Source organism: Anopheles funestus, chromosome 2RL (genome assembly GCF_943734845.2).
Source record: "Anopheles funestus chromosome 2RL, idAnoFuneDA-416_04, whole genome shotgun sequence".
NCBI lineage: Eukaryota > Metazoa > Arthropoda > Insecta > Diptera > Culicidae > Anopheles > Anopheles funestus.
The window spans coordinates 5,080,367-5,090,965 of record NC_064598.1 but is presented as its reverse complement, the minus strand read 5'-3'; the positions used below and the strand labels follow the sequence as shown (position 1 = coordinate 5,090,965).

General features: G+C 44.6%; 2 protein-coding genes across 4 annotated transcripts; both read right to left on the bottom strand.

Annotated features, from left to right (window-relative positions):
• Positions 1-336: 336 nt before the first annotated feature.
• Positions 337-5,124, bottom strand: LOC125774845 (sodium-coupled monocarboxylate transporter 1-like). Of its 3 annotated transcripts, none has more exons than XM_049445158.1 (4): positions 5,059-5,124; positions 2,095-2,498; positions 1,713-2,023; positions 337-1,637 (listed from the first exon to the last, which is right to left on the bottom strand). In XM_049445158.1, exons 1-4 carry the CDS (start codon positions 5,107-5,109, stop codon positions 535-537), a joined length of 1,869 nt encoding a protein of 622 aa, XP_049301115.1. In that variant the 5' UTR covers positions 5,110-5,124; the 3' UTR covers positions 337-534. The 3 variants fall into 3 exon arrangements, with proteins under 3 accessions (XP_049301115.1, XP_049301116.1, XP_049301117.1); XM_049445159.1 differs by lacking the exon at positions 5,059-5,124 and adding an exon at positions 4,093-5,023; XM_049445160.1 differs by lacking the exon at positions 5,059-5,124 and adding an exon at positions 2,722-5,021.
• Positions 5,125-7,338: 2,214 nt separating this feature from the next.
• LOC125774838 (serine/threonine-protein kinase greatwall) lies at positions 7,339-10,259 on the bottom strand. The gene is made up of 5 exons (XM_049445136.1): positions 9,871-10,259; positions 8,795-9,802; positions 8,574-8,731; positions 8,433-8,516; positions 7,339-8,355 (listed from the first exon to the last, which is right to left on the bottom strand). The coding sequence occupies exons 1-5, from the start codon at positions 10,057-10,059 to the stop codon at positions 7,353-7,355; spliced, it is 2,442 nt and encodes an 813-aa protein (XP_049301093.1). The 5' UTR covers positions 10,060-10,259; the 3' UTR covers positions 7,339-7,352.
• Positions 10,260-10,599: the final 340 nt, after the last annotated feature.

Sequence of the window (10,599 nt, the reverse complement as noted above, 5' to 3'; positions counted from 1 at the left end):
GTATCATAGATGTTTAATAGACTGAATAACAATTCATTTGGTGTTGCACACCCTTGATCTAACAGAGCAGCAAATAGTGTAGGCACCGCTGTACCAACCACCGTGCTGAGACTCTCTTGTTTCTTTCCTTCTCACGCTTTCATTATCTCACCCAACCATGCTTAAGTCATTTGTTAAAGCTCGCTCAATTTAAATTAAGTGCACTTTCAACATATTTGCATTCTGATTTAACAGCTCTAGAAAAACACTTTTTTAAACCTACTCATATCTTTTTGAATGAAAATCAACCAAATAAGTTACTGTGTAATACAGCCAGAACAAAACAAAAGAACACTCTTTCTCGCTTTAAAAATGGCTTAACTTTTTATTCGTAATATTTCTACTTAATGGCTAAGGCTATACACTTTATCGTACATTTAAAATCTTTACAAGACGCCCACATAGTCTATTAAGCTGGGCATAGGAACTATTTCTTCTCTCTATCACATGCCAATGTGGAATGGGCATCCACAATCCTATTCTGGGCAGCCGTTATCAACACTTTGGTACCGTTTCTTTCGTGGTTGCACCATAGCTAGCTGTTACCTCGAACGAGCCAAAGTGCTTACCACTGAATGGACAACGAGAATAGAGCCACCGTACAGCCGGATGTAACATCTTCATGTTGTACTGATCGTGACTGCTCCAGGTAGCGAGACTGATAACGATCCCTACCAGTACAGTGAGCACCGTGCCGAACACGCCGTAGTACATATACGTGATCGAGTAGATGCGATTGAGCAGATTGCTCGACTCAATCGCGTTAACACCTTCCTCCAGAGCAACCACCAGCAAGGATGCATTTTTCTGCGCTTCCACCAAATCCGCGTAACACCCCTCGATCGATGTATCCAACAGTGTGTCGCTAACGTTGCTTTCGATTAACCGACCAACCACGATCCACAGGATCGATAAATGGGACGCTATCATGCCCATCACAGCGCCCTTCCAATTTGCGAACGGTATGAACATAGCCAGCACAAACACACCCAACAGCGGACCAGAGGTCGCCGAGATGATCAGCATCGATGATTCGATCACGCCGGACAATAAACCAACAATGAAACCAACGCCCATGATCAGCACCGCATAGATCGTACCCACGAGCTTTATCACATTCAGCTGATGTTTATCACTCTTCTTACGCAGTGCTGGTATTAGCGAGAGGAAGTCCTCCCAAGTCACCGTTGCCAGTGAGTTGATGTTGGAGATGTTTAATGTGAGCGCTCCATTGAATAGCGTCCCCACGAAGATGCCCCAAACGCCCGGTACACTATCGAACCGGTCCAACATAAAGTAGGGCAGTATTTCATCCATCTTCGCGATCACACTCGCCTTCAGGGGATCGCAATGCCAGTAGATGGCGTAGATGGCCATCCCGACAAACCAGGGCAGCGAGAATAGCAGCGTCACTACCGGTATGTTCCACATGAGCGTGCGTCGTATCTGGCTGAATGTCGGCATGCTGAGGTAACGCTGGACAAAGTTCTGCTGACAGCCGAGCAGACTGAGCGAGTTGAACAGCTCTCCCAACCAGGCAGACGTTGTCGTCACACGCAGATGAAGATCGGCAGCAAAGTTGAAGAACGCAAAGCGATCTGGCAAAAAACAAAGAAGTTTTATTCTCAAACGATCCTCTTTGGAAACTTTAACATCAGGAAGTAAAACCTCACCGTTATCGGAGCTGATGGTGAATATCTTATCCACACCACCGACCGTAATGCTGCAATAAATGATGATCCCCACAAGCATAGCCGTCATGCTGAGGCTCTGTATAACGTCTGCAGCAACTGCTGCCTTTAACCCTCCCAATGCATTGAAGAAGATGCTGATCAACGTAATGGAAAGCAGAGACACCCAGTACGGCACGCCAATGATTGTGTTCAGGGCAACGGTGGGAGTGTAGATAGTAACACCTAAGCTCAGCAATGTTCGCAGTATGTATGTTCCTGACGCTAAGCAACGCACTAAACGGCTGTTGAAGCTGTAAAGAAAGTAGCACAAAAAATCATTCTTAACGATGCATCTATTTGAAGATCATCATTACCACCTTACCGCAACTCCAAATACTGATAGACGGACGTTATGCCAAGATCGAAATACACCGGTATGAAGACAAAGCATACGATCGGATAAGCGGTAATGACACCGTACAGTGATTCCCACATGGCCGAACCACGGTAGAAGAACTCACTCGGGTAGCCCAACACGGAGATCACTCCGAGCGTACCCCGTGCTATGGACAACATCATCGCCAGGGTAGATATATGGCCGGCTCCGAAGACATAGTCCTGCTTGCTCTTACTGTTTGTGCTCCGACGGCAGAGCCGCTTACGGATCGGTATCAGCGCCGATATCACCACGAAGGATACGAACACAACGTAATTCCAGACATCGTTCGTAGTGTCGCGCTCTGTACTGGACTGCTGCTGTAGTAGCTGCTCCTCCTGCAGCTGTTCCTGTAATGAGACAGTGGAACACATTACACGTGTACTGGTGAAAAACTGTCACGAACCATGCAACACCGTACTATACACGCGAAAATTAGACCTAGTTTACTCGTCATCATCAACCACATGAGCCGTTTGCATCATTATCATCATCAACTATGATCGTACCGCGTTTGTGTAGAGATAAAGTGGCCAAGTGAAGCTACCTCTAATCACTGCCATTTACCCTTACTTTCTAACACAACTGCTAGCTGCGACGGATACGGTACCGTTGCAAAGATCTATCATAATTCTACGCGGCGTGCACCGCATGTAACACCATGTTTCTCTTCCGCGTACAGGAAGTGAGTGAGGCGATGCCATCAACCAGCGGTTAGGACTGACCAGCAGTAGTAGTAGTAGTAGTAGTAATGCCTGTCTCAGTTACGGCATCTTGACCTTGTCATTTCGAATGATTGAACTACACGAAACAAAGTTACTCGAAGGAATGTAAGGAATTTATCGAAACGAAGCGTCACAGGAAGAATTGGCGAAACTAGCAAAAAACCTTACTTTCCATAACTGTCACGTGAGCGCCGCTACTAATCGCTACTAAACTGTTTCACGAGTAATTATAAGCAGCACTTATTTTTCACTGCAGGTGTAATTGAGGTTTAAGTTTCATCGAACTGTGTGATTAGTCATTCTTTCGTGTTTAAACGTTCTGGACGTATGTAGATCCACACTTTCATTCATGTCCCCGTTCATGCGCAATTTAGATAGATCCTCATGGACGGATCCTCATTTTTGACATCGTGAGATAATTTATAAGTTTGTCTATAATTAAATAGAAGACAAATAACGGTATAATGTTCTCAATTAGCCACCTTCCCCATTTAAGAGACAACAAAATTCAATTAAATGCCCCAGCAACTGTTCAAAAGGAAGTTGAAAAATGTTTTGTGGACGCAAATAAATTCTACAAGCTCTGAGGGTATGTGCTTTTAGCCACTTTGTGGTAAGATCAATATTACGTCTGATGTTAGATTTTCTACTAGAAGCCGAACATGACAGACAGACACTGCTGGGGGGAATTCCAATATTGACCATTGGGAACTCATCGTCTCGACACCTTATCACCGTTTTTGTCATCCTGAGTTTTAAGTAAATATTACAGATAGAAGTGGTAGAGCGAAGTGAAAGCTTAAATAACGCTCGTTTGAGGAAACAGTCATTCAGCTGTAAAATTTCCCACTTAGACCATCTGACGATGCAAAACCATATATGATGAAGGGTTCACGCACCAATATGTAAATACCAATCGGATCGAGCTTTAGCATCAATAAAACACATTAGCGCGAGGCAGAGAACACTTCACGTGCCATCAACAATCAATCGGTTCGGTTGGTACAGAACCAACACCATATGCTAGACACTTTCTCACGATCTTTGACACCCTTGTACTCTTACTTATCAATAAAATGCTTCGCCATTCGTCCATGTGATTACACGCTAATATGTTACAGCAGTTTCCACTTTTTCACATTTGATTTGTTCTAATTTTTTTCCCAAATACAATCTTCATTTTAATTCAAAAACACACATTAAAAACTAGTTTGCATACCATAGCACTACTGCAGCGATCGCCTTAGACGATCGTTCACGGGATCACTTTGCCTGTACAGAACTCTAGAATCTAGAATTTCGTTCCTAACCCAACCGAAATGTGTCACATTCACGTGCAACTATTACGAAACACTGAGACACTTATTTGGCCGTTACAAATTTACGTCCAGAGCCAAACACACGCAAACGGAAGCACTTTTATTTGCAAAACATTCACCATGCACCACCATTACCACTGTGTTTCTCCCACTAGGCAAACTGCCTTCTTATGTTGACCGTGAAGAAATTGCCAGCAGAAGAAAAACAAATGCCACCACAAGCAACAGCTTACTAAACAGACAACAAAAATGATGCCCGTGTGGCGCTACTGGTTGGCACTGAATATCTCGCCGATGCAAGCAAACTCTTCCACTAGGCAATCCGGGCAAAACACACCCACTGTTGGATGCGGTGCGGGAAATTGTTGCTACAGCTGCGACACATCCAGCAGCGGTGCGAACACCGGCTGTGATAACACTGAAACAATGCGACTAATTTCTTCTGATTTTTATATCCGTGTTACACCATCAACCAGTGCGTCGGTGCGTCGCGATTCGACCAGACACTCGACGACTCTTGAGACGGAGTACCACCTCTTTGTACGTGGTCGTCCTCTAGTTACAGGAAGCAAGGTGTACCGTCCTGTTTCGAAGGTACATCAGACGAGTGGAACGCGTTGCCTTGTCCAAGGTGGTGTAAACATTGATGGACCGATGTTCCCTGGTTATTAGCAAGAATCCTAATGCTTATCTGTGCTTGGTGTTTATGAAATCCTATCAGTACAAATCGATCCAACCGAACCAGACAGATATGTGACTAGCAAGCAATGCGGGAATTTAAAAGTTGGATTGATTTTGGCGGAAGAGTCGTGTGTGGAAATATTCTTCTATTTCTACCAGTAACGACTTACAGTGCTATGACTCACCCGAAAGTATAAGTTGCAAAAACGTAAGAAGGAACTGTTTTGGCCCCACATGTTGGCACGAACTTTGCTGACGGAATGTTCTGTGATATTCAGCTTTCTTTAGTATTATTCGCAATTTATAACTATTTCATGTTCCTAAAGGGCACCAAGCTTCACAAATCTTTTTGGTTGGCAAATGTATATATTCTAGCCGTTGAGGGGATTTAAAAATTAATTTAAACTAAAACATTCTATAGAAGCGAATGAACATACATTAATTATGATATGGTTCTACTTTGCTGTCAATTATTAAACAACGCGTGAACTTGCAATTTAATCTAAAATAATACTTAATTAACCACCTATCGTCCACCAACGTGCTTTTAAGGCTGTTGGGTTTCGTTATCAGTTACATGTAACAACACCGTATGATGATTGATCTTATCAACTCGATAATGGATTTGATCACTGTACTGCACATTTTGTCAACTCTTACCACTTTTCTTTAGCGTGATTGCATCGCGGGGGGTTTCTACTTATCAGATTATCAGATTGTTTGCAAGCCCCATTCATTAACGAATTACTGATCCGATACACAATGTATTTCTATGGCCAATTGTACTCCGATACAGACACTACCCTTTTTCGAGAGGGATGCAACCTCAACTTTCGAGAGCTACCTGGATGAATGATCACTGCAACCCACAGTCCACCGATAGCCTAAAATAGATCCCAATAGTTATCACAATGTATCTGAGTATATTGCCGCTGTACTCTATCTATCAAGGGTCCATAGCCGACTGTGTCTCTCGCGTACGTGCACAGCCCGGTATTGCATGTATGCACCGCAATATTATGCATCGCCAAATCTATCTCCACCTCAAAGCTCCTCCGCAAGCTCCCGCTGTGATGGATACCGGGTTGAACACGTGTGCACTACATCCATCCCGTGGCGGTGTGCGAATTCACCAACTTCACGTACACGGAATTGTCTCACAGCAGCGGTAGAGAAAGAGGGGCTATTTCGTTTAATTATGATGTTTAACGACGATTGCTTTGCATGTATAGCTTAGTGCGATCGCGACAAACTGTACTCGTCGCGCTTCTTTAACTGCCTGCGAGGGAAACGTACGAATTTGACTACACATCGAGAGAGAAACCCTACTAGCCAATGTCCAACTGTTCATTAGCATTTCATAAACCTCACTGCAAATAAGTTCGATGTTTACCTATGCCATCGAACGATGCTTATTACGGTAGGTTTTTTTTAACAACAACGATCCAAACCAATACGATAACAGGCACCCGATGGCGGATGTGATTGAATAAAATGAAGCAAAATTTAAGTCGTGCTCAACCGACACTCCGTCGTGTACACGTGCTGCGGATGATGATGTGAACATGGTACCGCGTATGGAATTATGCTTTGCAGCGCGGACAACTTCTTTCAACGGATTTTTTGCTCGCTGGACAGGGTTCACTTCGCATTGTCTATTTATTTACACTCAATTGTTCATTCAAATTTCTAACGCTTACGATAATAACTATGAGCTTATATGCCTCGCTGTTGCAGTGAAGATCCCTTAAACTAGGCCCATTTTCGAATGTGACTTGTTTCTTTTGCTGGCTTCAAACGACCAGATGATGCATTCATTGCGTTGAACAGAAACGCTACATAACTTTCTTCCTTATCTTCCTTTTCTATCGATTTGATGTTTTATGCATCGTAGATGCGACCGCACCATTTCCACTGGCCGTTACCGTACGATGGGCAATGTTTACTCAACGTCACAAGAATCACAACTCAGTCTGTTATCAAGATTGACCCATTTTTGCATCTTCTAATTCTCGAGCGCTCTGCTGACTAACATGTTGCATCCTCGTTTCCAGTTCAAAGTTTTGCAAACATTTCCCATCCATCACTGTTTTTGTTTTGTTTGTTTTTATATATTTCACTTTTATGTTCTTGTTTCATTTCAATATCACACAACTATCAACATACCCGCTAGTTATTTAATAATTTAACAAGAACGAAATCTCACATGGATGTCACAAATGGTCATAACAAGCTTCTTACAACATAACTTTTAAAATATTTCCCCCCCTGCTCTAATGTCTAGCACTAATCTACCAGTCTAACCGTTCCATGGCTTACAACTGTAATGAAATTTGACAAAGTCCTCGCATGATAAACGAATCTGTGCATGTGTGTATGTTTGTGTAGTTTGGCTTATCTATAGCATACCTTCTTTTACGGCCAGTATCCAGCTGTGCTCCGCGTTATGGTGGAAACCAGATTCCGAAACATGCGTTCGCTAATAAGCGTCCAGATTAAAGTTGGACAGCTTCAAGTGCTGCATGATATTGCGTGCCTCGAAATAGCCAGTATCCTGCGGATCATCCGGATTAGGAATGAACGGTGGCTCCAACAGGCTCATGTTCTTCCAATCGATGCACGAGAAAAAAGTCATCCTTTGCATCTGTTCCGCCGCCGGCCGTTTCGTTTGTTCCATCTCTAGCAACTGTTCTACCGCTTCTACCGCATCCGGCGAAAGGGACTCTTCGCCCGTGGGCCATTCGATGAGCCGCCCGAGAATGTTTTCGAATACTTTCTGCGGTGTCTCATCGTTGAACGGCGGAACACCGGTGAGAAATTCGTACAGACAAACACCCAGCGCCCACCAATCCACTGCTGGGCCGTGTCCCTGCTGCAACAATAACTCCGGTGCCAGATAGTCCGGTGTGCCGAGTATACGCTCGTCCGATCCTAGCGGTGCCCTACGCACCGATTTCGGTGTGCGGAACGGTGTTTTGACGGCTTTCGGCGTATTCTCGATCACTGGCCCACCGACATCGGCACCGGTTGTACTATCGCATCCGCCCGTACCCGTGTTGTTGGTGCAGATTGGTGACATTACCGATTCGTCTGGCATTTTTATGAAATGCGGCGGAAGTGCCTCGCTGTACGCTTTAACCTTGCGCGACTGATCGATCGAGGATGGCAGCTGAAAGCGTGTGCTTTTCAGTTTACCCAGCTGCCCACCTTCGCGGCGTATCTTTTGCGACGAGACGGGCGTCGAGAACATTACGTTCGCGATCAAGTTCTCCCCCGTTTGCATCTCATCGTCGGAAAGTGATCGCACCTTGAGGACACCCTTGATCGGGGAGGCTGCTTTGCGTTTTTTCGGTGTGCTTCGGTGCATCTCACCACAGATGTCTAGCACATCGATCTCCTGCGTCAGTCCCGTGCTGGTACCATCGACATCTGAGACTAAAGAATCCACCCGATTCACTAAATGCCGGCCTCTTTTTACGCCCCTGTAAATAAATCGCATGTGTTCATTAAGGCATTTGTCTGTTGTAAAACATAAACCAGCTGACCTTGCCATACACACCTAAGAAAATCTGGCCTTTTGAATCCGCGCATACCATTCCGCACGGGAGAGTGCGAGATTTCGGTTATGTTGCTCATGCTGTAACTATATACGAATGTGTCAGTGATGAAAAAATTAAGCATCCACTAATCTAGCACCTACCTTCGCGAAAAGTCCGAACTAAAGTCCTTGTTACTGTTGTTCGAATTGTTTTCCACCTTTTCGATGGCCGACAACTCGCACGGTATGTTGGACATATCACTCTTTCTACTCGAAACGCCAGAATCTTCCGTGTAATTTGGATGTATCTTTTTCGGCACCTGTAAAAGAGATCGTGAATGGTTAAGCAACGTGTGGCAAACAGGTAAACAACCTTTCCGCACCATCAAACATTCGAACGGATCTTTCAGTCTGGTTTTCTCCTCGCCGCTGTTCGTGCTGTCGATGTTTTCTTTCTCCTGCGCTCGTCCTGCCACCGGTTCCATTCGTAGCCGAACTTCCTTCACCGACTCACAGCTACCGTCTGAGCTCGATTTTCCTTCTTCACTAGAGTTACACGTATAGTACAAAGACGAGTCGAACTTTTCCTCCACAATCGTAACCTCCGATGGAACCGCTTTTATATCTTCGGTCGTGGTGCTCACATTCTGCTCGGCGGAAAAAAACGGACTCACGCCCGACATTTTGCTATCGTTCTGTTGTCTCGACTGGCCGAACGAGCTGTCCGACTCATGGTCGGAAACTTCCTCTCGTATTGGCAGATTGGCAGAAGAAGCCCCGGCTGCAGCCGCATCCGCCACAATACGTTTGTCGTGTGAACCAAAGGACAGATGTGAAGTGAGCGACAGCAGCTGGCCCGGTGTTCGTGCGTTCAGATTCGGTGAACAGTTAATGAGGTCGGATATTTCCAAATCTCTTCGCATTTCGATACGGCTTAATCCGAAATCGGTCAGCTTAACGTGCCCGGAAGCCGCCACCAGCATATTGTCCGGTTTTATATCCCGATGAACGATACCATGCCCGTGCAGGTACTGCAGCGCGAGACAGATTTCGGCCGCATAGAACCGTGCCGTAGATTCATCGAAAAACCCGTACATGGCCAGCAACGACTTCAGATCACCGCCTACCATGTATTCCATCACGAGGTACACCGAGGAAAGCGTTTGCAGCGAATAGTAGAGCGTCACACAGTACGGGCTACGCGAAAGTGCCAAAGCGTTCCGTTCCGTTATCACCTGCGAGACCATGTTTTTGTTGATCATTTCCGTTTTCTGCATCACCTTGATAGCGTACAGTTTGTTTTGGTCACTCTTTTTGTACCCTAGAAACACTTTGCCGAAAGCACCGCGGCTGATCGGTTTCAATATGCTGAAGTCCTTAATGGTGGGAAGCTGCAAGGAAGGAGAAGCGGGTCATCAGACAAGTTGCCCTACAGTAACAACAGGTTTGTTTACATTACCTTCGGACTCGTTGTGCCATTCTGTGCGGTAAAGTTCTCTAACGTACGAAAAATGGAATCATCTTCATTCGAGATTGCGTTGCCGCTACCGCATTCTGCCAGCGCCAATGTTACTTTTTTCTTCGGCGTTGTGTGATGCTCGCTTAGCATGGATTGATCTTTCCCACCCACCGTCACCGTTTGTGCCATCGTGTGCGAGGATTTCACTTTAACAAATGTTTACACTCCAAAGTATTCGCATTACGCGTTGGAGTCGCTTTGTGCACTTTAAATTTCTTAACGCTTTATTTGTTTCAGAACGTTTTGTTCGTTTTTCTTTGCTTTTTTCGCGCAAGTTGTCGATTTAAATGGCCATGTGTCAAGTTTCGGACGGGCTGGTCCATCTGTTACGGTTTGACAGCTTACCAAAAACAATAACTAGAAGAAGGGCAATGACAACTGTGATTATACAAAAACTAGTGTGATTATTGCACTTAAAATCCACAAATGAGAAAGTAAATTCACTTTATTTTGTAAGCTACCACTAGCATGAATGTAAATGCATAACAATTGCACAAATATTTTCCAATGACCTAGCCTTTTTCACAACCTACGGAACCGAAATTCAAATTTAAATTTACAACGGCTTTTACAGGCTGCTCTCAAATTACTACTTTTATTAGAACTGATAACTAATCGCTACACAGAGAGCGATTTTTTATAAATGAATTCCTGTTATTTCCCACACTG

Excerpts from the sequence above, each read along its gene's own strand:
- LOC125774838 (XM_049445136.1), bottom strand. The coding sequence starts at position 10,059 with ATGGCACAAACGGTGACGGTGGGTGGGAAAGATCAATCCATGCTAAGC. Across the intron at positions 8,732-8,794 it reads ATCCGTTCGAATGTTTGATG|GTGCCGAAAAAGATACATCC; the intron begins GTGCGGAAAGGT and ends TCTCTTTTACAG. Across the intron at positions 8,517-8,573 it reads AGTTCGGACTTTTCGCGAAG|TTACAGCATGAGCAACATAA; the intron begins GTAGGTGCTAGA and ends ATTCGTATATAG.
- LOC125774845 (XM_049445158.1), bottom strand. The coding sequence starts at position 5,109 with ATGTGGGGCCAAAACAGTTCCTTCTTACGTTTTTGCAACTTATACTTT. Across the intron at positions 2,024-2,094 it reads TATCAGTATTTGGAGTTGCG|CTTCAACAGCCGTTTAGTGC; the intron begins GTAAGGTGGTAA and ends CTTTCTTTACAG. Across the intron at positions 1,638-1,712 it reads CACCATCAGCTCCGATAACG|ATCGCTTTGCGTTCTTCAAC; the intron begins GTGAGGTTTTAC and ends GTTTTTTGCCAG.